The sequence below is a fragment of the Rhagoletis pomonella genome, unplaced genomic scaffold, assembly GCF_013731165.1.
Source record: "Rhagoletis pomonella isolate Grant_MI unplaced genomic scaffold, Rhpom_1.0 Rhpom_scaffold_00007, whole genome shotgun sequence".
Taxonomy (NCBI): Eukaryota; Metazoa; Arthropoda; class Insecta; order Diptera; family Tephritidae; genus Rhagoletis; species Rhagoletis pomonella.
In genome coordinates, this window is record NW_023458561.1 from 32,049,570 (window position 1) to 32,062,338 (window position 12,769).

Sequence of the window (12,769 nt, forward strand, 5' to 3'; positions counted from 1 at the left end):
ATACAATAATAAAAAATAATACAATAATAAAAAATAATACAATAATATAAGCAAATTTGTATGCTTTTGGAATGGCGTGCACTGAGTAAAAATAAGCCATACATATTTAGCGGATTCACAATACCTTTTTAGGCAATTTGTAACTTCACCAAAATGTTTTTAAAATAATAATTTTGTTGTTGTTCTGCACGACATAGTAAAGTATGAAATCTCAAGCTTCTTAATGTTTCCAATAGCGGTTTGTGCTGTTGATTTGGTTCCAAATCTATTCTATATATTCGTTACAACTACTGTGTTAAAAAGGGGGCGGCAGAGGTTAACCGGCAGCATTATTGGTAATAGCAAAAAAAAAACGCTAAAAAATTACAAAATATGTATGAAAAAGAAGTGAACTAAAAAATTACTAAAATTGCAAACTTTCTAAAACATTGAATAAAGCGGGTAAACATCAACTCAAACTACTACCGGAAACTACCACATTTCCCATTGGTCTTTTAAAATAGCCGACGTTAATCGACCACTGTTCTTTTCGCAAAGTTCTCACCTATGCACGCGTTCTTTCTGCGCGTCAAATCGCATTTTAGTCTACATGGACCATCATCGACCTCGGCATCTGATTCACCCCGCTCCACCACACCCACCACGCCAGATCCATCGTCATATATATCGCCCATGGAGCTACAACGTTCCAAATCAGTCAAATCGATACGCGTGCGGAAAGTGTCGAAAGGATCGTTGAAATCATTACGTCGCGGCACCATTTGCGTTACAGTCAGCACGCACGCATCCTCAGTATTCTACGATGATGAGGTAAAAATTTTGTTCGTACATTTTCATTGTTGGCAAAATATCTTCGACATACTCGTGTGTATGTATTTACATATACAGCCCGCGAAAAAACCATAGCACCCTACGTTTTGACTAGTTTTGACTATTTTATTTTTTTTTTTTTATATAGAAGAAACTGTAAACACCGTGAGCAAAAAAAAAATGTGTAAAAATAACTTTATTGCCCTAAAATTTAATGAGATATAAATGAATATTAATCAATCAAAAGACTAATATTTGGTCAAAACTTTTCCAAATGTTGAAGTGCTATTGTTTTGTCGCAGGCTGTGTGTTTTAAACAGAAATATTTAACATTTTAAGTCTCATTTATAACTACAAGGTAGATACATATGCAGTACGTATTTTTTTCTTACAATTGGGAATGGGAAACCTTTAAAGTGTAGCCAATATTGCCATAATTGCCATATTTGTCCTTATGCGTTTGACTTTTGTATATACATACAGTCACTCACAAAAGTATTCGTAATTTAGTTTTATCACAATATTCCAAATGTTTTCCATCATAAATCTTTTTCGTTAATTTTCGTTTAAAATATATTTCATTCTATAACAAAAACCATATAAAGCATTCTTGCAAACTTTGTACAAAATTCATAAAAATGAGTCAAATTTAAAAAAACTTTCATCAAAATTTCAAACTTTTTATTCAGAATTTTTAGAAAAATTTTCGGTATGCAATTTTGTAGCCCGTTCAATTTTAGTTTTAGTTTTGTTATAGAATGAGCTATATTTTAAATGAAAATTAACGAAAAAGATTTGTGATGGAAAAAATTTGGAATATTGTGAGAAAACTAAATTACGAATACTTCTGTGAGTGACTGTACATATTTATGTATGTACGAGTAAGTTCGTTTAAGAATTTCTTTCAGTGTCTTCTTCCATGTTACATTTTCTTCATTTATTTTAAAATGTTAATTTATCGTATATTGTTTTCTTGGCCATGAAAATTAATTCAATTATTCTGCTTGTTGTTTTATGTGTGTTCGTGAGTGTGTGTGTGTGTGTTAGTTTGCGTCCATTCGCCTTCATATAGTTGAATTGCCAGCCTATTTGACCATTCACAAACATATGCATGCACATACATACCCTGTAGGAAAAACCGAAACTAGTGACGTACCGATCTGGTTTGAAACTAGTGCAAAATTAGCAATTTTAAGCCACTTTGCTACTCAGTGCAAAAAACGCAAATTATCGATTATATTGCACAAGGTTGTGGTATCGCGCCACGACTACACTGAAAAAAAATCACCAAAATTGGTTAATAATACCAAATTCAAACTTGAGAAGGAATCAAAATGATTTATGTTTAATATATGTACAGTGTCATTGTTGATATAGTTTTTCGTTTGTACACGCTTTTGTTCTGTACTTCACAGATGCTTTTTTATAGCTTTGAGTCATAAAACAACAATTTTTATACGAAATTTTAAATCCGACCTTCTGGAAGTTATCAAATAACAGCAAGCATCTCTGCACACACAGCTACAACTGTTCTGCAAATATCTTTTCAAATGTTCAACTTGAATGCATTTTCTCGTCGTTTGAATTTCTCAGATGCTTTTTCGTAATTAGGAAAAACCAAAAATAAAAATAGGAAATTATATTTTGCCTATGACGGCATTCGAACCCGAACCTGCTGGAAGCTAACAAATAACAGCAAGCATCTCTGCACGTTTAGGTACAGCCAGCCATAGTTACAAATGTATTTTCAAATGCTCAACTTCAAATCCACTTCTTACAATCGGTGTATTTACCATACAAAAATCAAACAATAAATGGGTTGAAAAACCATTGTGATTTTGGTGCAGTGTATGGCTTATGGCACTGAGGCAATTTTTAGTCACTAGAAACCTTGCACTTTAATATGATAAAATTAAATGGGAGCTAGAAAATTGCTTAATCAAAATTTTTATAAGAAGTCGTGTTGAAAATTAAAACTCGAGTAAAATATAAGATATCTCAAAATTTGGTACTTAGGTTGCCATTTATCCAAGGTATGTTGGTATTTAAAACGGGCGAAATCGGACAATATTCTCGCCCACCTCCCATATAACGGAACAAAATAAGAGAGTTATGAATTTTTTGGAAAATGGGCGTTGCATCGCCGGCTTGTAATAAAATGTTGAATCTCAGTAGCCGCTTTACCTACCACCGAATTCGGGAGGAATATTGCTTAGGGTGCAACCAAGAAACCTGTTAAAATTTCTGAACGGTAATTTACAGAAATGCGTAAACTGCGATAAGTTAGTAACTGCTTAAACTAGTTCATTCAAAATCGATATTTGTAATATCCTCTTGCAGAAAATGATATTAACAAAAAATTTTGGAAAATGGCCATGGACGTGGCATCGCCATTTAATGCCTACATATGTATGTGGATATGTGTACCTCGGTAACCGATTTATCAATTTCTACCGAACTTGTTGCAGTTATTGCCTCGGCACGAGAACGTAATATGTATGCAGGTATATTGGAAAAAAAAATAAAATTTCTTAACAAGAAACGAGATTATAGATTTTTGAAAAATGGCAATGGCATGGAAGTATATGTATATGTATATCGATAGCCGCTTTATCGATTTCCACCGAACTTGGTCCACTTATTTAAATTAAAAAAAAAAAAATGTTTTTTTTTTTAATTTTCTGATATTAAAGCATTTATGTTTATTTTCTAACTCTAGCTGCCCGTGTGCGACGCTGTTCGCAATTTCCAGAGGTAAATATGAATGTGTCATCAAAATTTGAGTTTATATGGGAGGTATCGCTGACTTTTCTCAAAGGCAACGGGATTGGTTTCATTTATGTTTTTTTTTTTTTTGTTTTAATCAACTAATTCAAATACCACTTTGAAATAAAAATACAGTGAGTAAATGATTCGAATTTGGATACTCTTTACTCAAAGAAACAATTTGTGTGTAGGAAATATGAAGAGGCATCTGTGAAGTGCAGAACGAAAGCGTATTGAAAACATAATAGTAATTTCCTGCAAGGTATTTACATACTCATGTATATACATATAGTTATATGTATGTTTATGCATGCATGTGTGTACATATGTATGTATGTTTACTTATTTTATTTGTGTTTATTTTTTATTTTCAGTTTTGATAGATTATATCGTGTTTGAAATTGAATTAGTTGGTAGGTGGACGAATGTGCGTAAGTGTGTTTGTTGTGCGCTTATGTTCGTAATTAATGCCAAGTGCATGTTACCGTTTTGCTGTTTATGGCTCAAGTGCCTCCTTACGTGTACGCCTTCTCCTCTCGATCTATATGTTGATTATACAATGTACTCATGTATATGTGTTTGTACATAGTTTCTCACATATTGTCGTAAAAAGGTTAAGGTATTTTAGCGAAATAAGTAAAAAAAAATAAATATCAATCGATTACAGTCCCGCCGCTCTAATTTGGAAATTTCGTAGCGGTAGTTTGTAGTTAAAAAAAAGTATATCTACAATGAGAAACAGTCGAAATTGGACAGTGAGATTTTTGCTTCGCATAAAATTTAGAAAAATTCACAAATTTTCATCAAAACTGCAAACCTTTTAAGTCGATGAATTTTTTGGTATGCACAAGTATAGCCTATTATTAAATTTTGGTATAATAACGTGCAAGTTTGAAGTTGCTAAACAATTCCGTTGATTTTAGATTTTTTCAACTTTCTTGCATAAGAAATTCATGTTTACATATATGGAAAAAGTACAAAAAAAAGGTTTAAAAAATAAATACACAAAATTTTTAAGTTCAACGGGTTTCTTGAGTAGAAAGACAATAATATTAGATAATGTACTAAAAGTTAGTAAATAATTAGGTAGATCCTAGGTATCAGTCATTAGACCATTAAATTAAAATAAAATTAACATTGGTGGTACATACAGTGACTCAAGCAAATGACCACGTGTTGAATTTTCAAAATATTCATAATGTAATGTGTAAATCACAGTTTCAAACTTAATAAAAGACTTAGCAAAATTCAAAAAACTTTCATGCCGATTGCTTATCTTTCAAGCAAATCATTTCTTACTTACATACACATGTATGTATGTTTATCCTAAATGTATGCATAAAAACTACTAAAATCACAAATTAAATTTTTTTTTATATATTAATCATGAGATTTTTTTCTTAATTTTTTTTTAGGGTGACTACATTAAACATCCCGTCCTTTACGAGCTCAGCCATAAATATGGTTTCACTGATAATCTACCCGAGAGTGCGCTGCCCAATCGCCTGGAAGAAATTAAAGAGGCGATACGACGGGAAATTCGCAAAGAGCTGAAAATCAAAGAAGGTGCCGAAAAGTTGCGCGAAGTGGCCAAAGATCGACGATCCTTGAACGATGTGGCATCAATCGTAAAGAAAAGCAATAGCAAACTGGCTGAGTTGAAGTCGGAATTGCAAGAATTGGAAAGTCATATTCTTCTAACACAAGGCAACTCTGTGAGCAATGGAAGAGGTAAGCAAAAAAATGAGATTTTTTTTTTGAATATTCACAAAACATTTATAAAATTTGTTTTGTTAGTTTTTTATAAAGAGCTTGCCCATTCTTTAACCAAAATCATTTAAGTCGAAAAGTAAGAGGCCGCTCAGTGGATGAGCCCCATACAAGATGTGGCAAAAAGTAGTAAATGCGCTCTGATTTCGCTTAAAATTGGAACGTGGACTACTTTTGCCTAGGAACGAATAAATATGAAAAAAAATCGTTAAATTTAGCGGACTGCCACGCCCACTACACTGAGATTAAATTCAGTTTGTAACTTGGATTAATCTAGGAAGTCATAAATCTGAGAGATATGTAGTAAAAATCGGTCTACTGTGGCAAGGGCCATTAACGAATCGAGTCAACCACCTAGTTGGATATTTCCGCACATTTCGAAATTAGGACTTTATGCCACTCTCAGACCACTGTGGGCCGCAGAAAAAAAAAATATTCAACGCGATCTTTCAGCCGGTCTAAATTTGCCGTTTCTTTTACTAGAATTCTCTTGGATACAAAACTGCGTACCCATAAATTTTCTAAAAATTATGATTAAAAAAGTAAAGTTGAAAATTTATTGAATTTTATTTAAATTTTGCACAAAGTTTCAAACTTTCAGTTATATGATTTTAGTAAACAATGGATGGAACATTTTGTGAGTATTTAATCCGTAATGGCCACACCACCAAAAAATAGCGTAATGATCACGCGGAGTCAAGTGGACACAAACAAAAATAAGTACCTATACAGTTAGGTTTTTTTTACAATGTTTAAAATATTTTTCGTTTTTTTTTATATACAATTATAATTCATACTATTACAAAAACCATATAAATCAAATATACAAACTTATTACGAAATTAGAACGAAAATAAAAATCCGCAAATTTTCATTCAAATTTCAGAAAATGTTTTCGCATAATAAAGTACAAGCTTAAATGACCTAGAAATCGCGTTGATTTTTATATTTTTATTTTCCGAAAGATGTTGGGCAAGTTCTTCCATATAAGTAGTGCTTTTACATACAGTGGTCGAAAAATTAATTTGGACACGACATTTTAACAAATTTTGCCTTTTTTTCTTTTGTTTATTTAATATTTTTTTTTTTATATAAAAGTTTAGCTTATTAAAACGGTAAAAATTCATATTTCAAACTTTGTACAAAATTGCTTCTAAATTTTCAACTTTTCATCAGATTTTGCAGAATTGATGCAGTTTTATAGTCCATTATATTTTAGTATAATAAAGTGCAAGTTGGAATTACGCATTACACATTGCGCACTTTTTTCTAAAAAAAAATTATTCGAATGTACTTTGTACGGAAGAAAATGCGTTTATAAAAATTTGCCAAAAATCAACGAAATTTTTTAGGAACTACACTTTATTCCACTAAAATTTAAGCGGCTTTGGAACTGCAAAATTAAAAAAAAAACTGAAACATCGGATTAAAAAGTTTAAAATTTAGAGGCGATTTTGCAGAACTTTTATAATTTTCGCGCAAAGTTTAAAATATTGATTTAGACGGGTTTTCTTAGATAATGAACTACATCTTTATAAAAAAGTAATAAATATTAAATAAAGAAATGAAAAATAGGCAAAATTTTGTAAAATGTCGTGTCCCTATTAATTTGTCCACCACTGTATGTGGAAGAAAAAGCACGATCCAATTTGTGGTGTGCGTCTTGTATTTGTCACCGTTACACAAATAGAGGAACCTATAGTTTTATGCCGTCTCCGAACGGTAATTTTCGAAAAGCTTTTTAAAGGCAGGAATACATTCGGAGGCATGCCATTGCCTGCTGAGGGGCGACCGCTGTTAGAAAAAACATTTTTTTTTGTAGCTTAGTCTTTATAATTTTTATTGCGCTTAAAATCCGCTCAATCTCAGCGTTACTGAATGGCAAATCAAGAAAACTTGAAGCTAGTTTGCAAAGTTCTTGAAACGGGTTTTCATTCAAACTATCAGGAACACAATTGTTGTACTAAGATTGGTTAAAAGTTTTCGCCATTGATTTTCAATCTGAGATAGTATTCTCATTTTAATATTCATGTTGTCAAAAAAGGTGAGAAAAAAATTAAAAGTTAGACCCGAAATGTCCTCAAGCCTCAAAAAGGCTAAACTGGCAACATTGATCATCACTAGTTGAAGCATTGCCAATTAATTATTGCGCTACAATAATCTACATTTTTCTGAAATCGAGAACGCCAACTAAGCAAAGCACTAGCTGTTCATTCATAAATGCCAACTTTGAAGCATAAGGGCTTGGTAGAAATAGTCGTCCGCTTTGGAAATTTTCCCAACCATTGCCGCCTGTGTAATGAATTAGGGCAATAGCTGGCAAACATCCAGTAAGTAGGCAGACATGAAAATACATACATATATGCACATAGGCCATTGTTGTTATATCTATGACCTCAAAAGTGAAAAGGCATCCGCGTCGTGTATTCATGTTTTTATGAATAAAAATAATAAATTGAACAAATAGAATGAACGGATGGGTAGTTGGAATACGTAATATGACAGAGAGTACTGGTACATATTTGTTTATTATGTAACCCATCATACATAGTATTTCGTCATGGCTTCTTTTATTCTAGATGAGCAATTGTAATTGTAATGGTAATTATGTAAGCTCGCTCATCTTCGTAAAAGTACATATGTTGTTTGTACATTAGACTGATTAAAAAAAAAGACTAACTTTTTTTTTTAAAAAAGCCCCTTCTTCAATACCTTTGGGAGGAGGCCAAAAGATATCTGTTAAAAGCGCAACCCTTAATATTAAGTTTAAAAGGTCGCGCATCGCGGTTTTCTATTTTCCATATAAATGACTTAGAAAAAATTGTTTTTATCTTTGGAATCTGTTCTCGCGGCTATGAATTGTCGAACTAAAAAGTGCGATACATATTTTTGTAGAAAATTAGACGTTCTACAAAATAATTTTTTTTTTTGATAAACCTATTGGTTTAACAGTTATTCACACTCCAAGTCAAATTTATGCTTTGTAATTTATATGAAAAATAGAAAACCGCCATTCCGTACGTTTTAAACTTATTATTAAGGGTTGCGCTTTAAAAAGGCATCCTTTGACATTCGCCCGAAAGTGTTGAAGAGGGGGGCTGTTCAAAAAGTTAGTCGATTCTTTTGAATCAGTCTAATGTACATACATATGTATGTAAATGTATGTACATATGTGATCACAAAAATATCGTTCTTTTAGTGATTTTATTTTGAAGGAACATTTTTTTTATCACCTGCGTGCTAGCGAAGGTTTTTGAGAATTATACCCAGTTTGACCAATCAATTTTAAAATTTATCAGGTTGATAATAAAGGTAATTAACTTTATTTTATAAAATTACTTTTATTATCAACCTGATAAATATAAAAATTTAGACTTGTGGACAGCTGAAGAGAATAAATAATACTTACATTTTTCATAAATACATCGGTGACAGTTGAAAGGCTTTGAAAACTGGGTTTTGGAAATAAAAAGGGCAGCTAAGGACTTAGGTTATTTTTCTTTTATCACCTCTCATCTGACAGAGTAGTCATTGTGGAATTCTGTATACTATTTGGGGTAATCAGGAAAAATTAAAAACAGAAGAGCGGCTGCTAGAAAAACCCATTGTCAAAGCTCACATCAGCTAAGGCAGCCCAAAAACGTGTAGAAAGCTACAACTTCAAAAGGTTTAGGAAACTAATTACTTTCTACCGAAGGCAAGCTTCATGTTTTACAGGGATACTGACGAATCAATGCAGGCTGCGAATCCATTCTGTGATACTGCGATGGAAACCCCATTGCAGCTTCTCTACAATGCTACGCAGTCACTCAAGTAAAAGAAGTGCATTTTGGGAGCTTTGACTGGAGGCTACACACAATCACTCTCTGAACTTTAGGGTTAGACGAGTTATGATTGCGCAATTGACGGGAGGCGCTAGTGTTGATTGGACATTACATTTATATATCTTATTCCAAGATGGAGCTTATGGTATATTTAGATGAGGAAGAAGGTAACCGAAACAAAATCTACTGTAAAACACCTCTACAGGTCTTCTTTGATCCACGATTTACTAAGAAACCTCCCGAGGTCCTTTGGCTGAATGCTATTTAGGTAGTGTGCTTATAGGTGCGGTGATCCTAGGAAGTGAAAGCTAGGCGGTTCTCCTAATTGATATTCCCGGAATGACGGACTTAGCCTGTTTGGCTGCTTTCGTGTTTGTCCAATACTGTTACGCTTCATTCTTCATCCAGATATAGAGGTTTCGCATAACAGAGCTTCATGGCAGACCAGTAAAGGTCAATGAATCCTTGTGCAGCGCCTTTTCTAGCGAGCATATCTGCCCATCATTCATTGCCCATTACCCCACTGTATCTGGGTACCCAGATATGGTGTAACCTGTTTCTGGATGCGATAAGTATCAAACGCTGAAGGCAATCCCTCCACACCAGCTTTGAGGTGACCTCGTGCGCCTTAAGAGCGGCCGCTCTGTTGGCCGAGTGTATGTAGATGTGTTTGTTGGTGGCCCCACTTTCTTCATACTGCCTCAGGCATAGTTCAATGGCATACCGGTTTGAAAGATAAAATTATCTTGGCGCATGTGGTGAAATGGAACCTTCTGGGTTGTATGCCATAGACTCTTGCTCCCAAGCTGGGTTCAGTCTTGAAGCTTCAGTATACCAAATATGACTTTCCTTCGGGGGTTTAGCTCGTCCGTTGTCCCAGTTAGTTATGTTGGGGAAAAATACCTTGAAATTCTGTGATTCAGTGATGCCCACACAAGCTAGCCGTTGTAGTTACTGAGCTTAGCCTGCGTGGACTTCACTACTGCCTTCTGTCACCAGACGGGCACAGCATAAGTTAGAATGTCTTTGGAGATGACGTCATACATCCACCTTGCCAGTTTAGGTGTGAAGCCCCAGTCCGCCCCGCACACACAGACCACAAAACTATACTTAGTGGAATAGAAAAATCTTCTTGCGAAGACCAGGCATAGTCTTGCTGTTCCTTTTGGACATTGACCTGTTCGAACTCAGACAAAAAAGAAAAATTGTAATTGTCTACTAAGTAATAATAATGATTTTTTGTATCGGGCTGAATCGCTTGATCTGAACGAAGGTCCTCTGATAAGTGGCTTTATGGGCGAGTGTTCCGGTGAAGCTTGCATAGGTAATGAGGCATAAAGATTTTCAAAAATAAATGTTTGAATGTGCTTCTCAAACGGTGAATGTGGGTATTTCGGAAATTTACTTCAAAATTTTGATCTGGGTAAAATGTTCAAAACTAATAAACGTAGACTTTTGAAGTCTCCTTGCCTATAACTAGGATTTGGCGAACTCTCCCATCGAATGACAATGAAAATCTAATTGAAAGTATACCTCGAAAGGGACCGGCCATTTTTAACGCTTGAGCTTGTATAGTTGCTATATCTTGTTGAACGAGCGGTAAAACTTTTTTTTTTGGAATGTTGTCTGTTTCTTGTTTTTATCAACCTCGGTACTATTCTTTTATAAAGTTATCTTTTCGTTTATTTCAGATGGATATTCTTCAAATCTATCGACGCCAACCTCTACTTTGGGCGGCAGTGTCAGCAGCGCTAGTTTGGGTGGTGGCGGCAATGGGGGTGGTCTTATTGGTGGCGGACATGAACAACTTTCAGCGAATGACAAGATGCTCATCTCACTCGAGAAGCAATTGAATATCGAAATGAAAGTAAAGAATGGCGCTGAGAATATGATACAGTCCCTGGCCAATGGTCATCATGGGCGCGACAAGAAGCTATTAGCCGAGGCGCAGCAAATGCTAGCCGATTCAAAGGCGAAAATTGAATTCCTGCGGCTACGCATACTCAAAGTAAAGCAGAACAAGGAGCATGCTCATAAATTGTCTGCACAGGCAGCTATTGCGGCTAGTGGTGATGGCGAGAATGGCGGTCAGCCACAGCGGCTGGAGACGACGCTCGAAGAGCGTATCGAAGAGTTGCGGCATCGTTTACGCATAGAGGCCGCTGTGGTAGATGGAGCAAAGAATGTGATACGTACCCTACAGAATAATAAAGTGCCCGATAAGAAGGCGTTGCAAGAGGTAAGTGAGCATTATTTTATATGCGTATGTAAGTACATACATACATACATATATATGCATTTATTTGCTTATTTACTTGTTTTTGGATTGGTTTACGGATTTGAAATATTTGCAGATCGAGTTAGGCTATTCTTAAATATGTCTTTTTTTAAAAGCGATCTCTAGTTTTTTAGAGCGCAGTCGGATCTGTATGTACATATGAAATATATTTATTTATTTTTTTTTTTGCTTTTTACATTCCTATTTTTTTTATAATTTTAGAAACTTTTTTTGTAAGTCTAATGTTTTTAAATCTTCATATATTTTGATCGTTAAATTTTTTAGCGCTTAAATTATTTTAAATTCCAAAATTTTTTTGAATCCTTTTTTTGAAATCCTTTTTTTGAAATCCTTTAATTTTTTAAATCTTTAAATTTTTTAAATCCTTGAGTTTTTTGAATCCTTAAATATTTTAATCCTTAAATTTTTTAATTACTTATTATTTTTTTTTTAATTCTTAATTTCTTCTGAGAAGAACAAGATAAAACAAAAAATAGTACATGCGGAAATTTTACATGGAACGCATTGTATGATTCATGGTTAAAAAAAATTGTAAGTCAATTTAAACATGTGCGAAAAAATGTTTATTTCACTCTGCTCGCCCCTATTGCCACCTAATGAAATTTAGGCTAATTGCTCAGCTCCATTTTGATTTGCGCAAATTTGGTGTACGATCGCCCAATTATTACACATAAACGGGGGAACACATATATACATACATATGTGTTAATGTATGAGTGCACATAAACTTTGGTTGATCGTCATCAGGGATGTGCTGGTGTACACATCGACATCATAAAGACGCATAAATTATGCACACGCCTTTTGTATTTATTTTCACGAGGTTTATTTTTATTTTACTACATTAGCAACAAACAAAATAAAATAAAATGAGAGAAAAGGAAATACGAAATTAGAATAAAATACAAAAATACATACATACATTTATGTATTCGGATTGAGAATAAAAACTGTACTGATTATGCTATAAAAGAATTCTCTTAAAATTTGGCACCACAATAAAATTTTCTCACTCTAATTAGATGGTGGAAATATGGCAGCACACGTACGCATTGCACATAACTACGAGTATCTATGTGAAAATATTCAGTGCAAAAAGCCAGCCTAGTTATCTTTAAAAAATCCTGAAACTAGTTGCTTCTGGGTCGCAACCAGCAATTTTTCGAATAGAATTTTTTGCAATTTTTTTTTTTTGCTGGCAGTGTCCTCCATATAAAAGAAAATTGTCAAAACATACTTTGTATGGAAAAAACGTGAAATTTTTTTAATTTTCGGACTAAGTTTGAAATCTGAATTTATA

General features: G+C 33.8%; 1 protein-coding gene across 5 annotated transcripts in view; it reads left to right on the forward strand.

Moving 5' to 3' along the window:
- Window positions 1–12,769, forward strand: part of LOC118742618 (serine/threonine-protein kinase N) — a 131,729-nt gene that overhangs the window by 79,620 nt on the left and 39,340 nt on the right. For 4 of the 5 annotated variants that reach the window (XM_036474826.1, XM_036474829.1, XM_036474827.1 and 1 more), the window contains exons 1-3: window positions 203–810; window positions 4,992–5,307; window positions 10,862–11,409. In XM_036474826.1, coding sequence (XP_036330719.1) covers window positions 547–810; window positions 4,992–5,307; window positions 10,862–11,409 — 1,128 coding nt within the window. In that variant the 5' untranslated portion in view covers window positions 203–546. Of the gene's footprint in view, window positions 1–202; window positions 811–4,991; window positions 5,308–10,861; window positions 11,410–12,769 lie in introns of those variants that run through there. The other variant, XM_036474828.1, reaches the window with a different exon arrangement.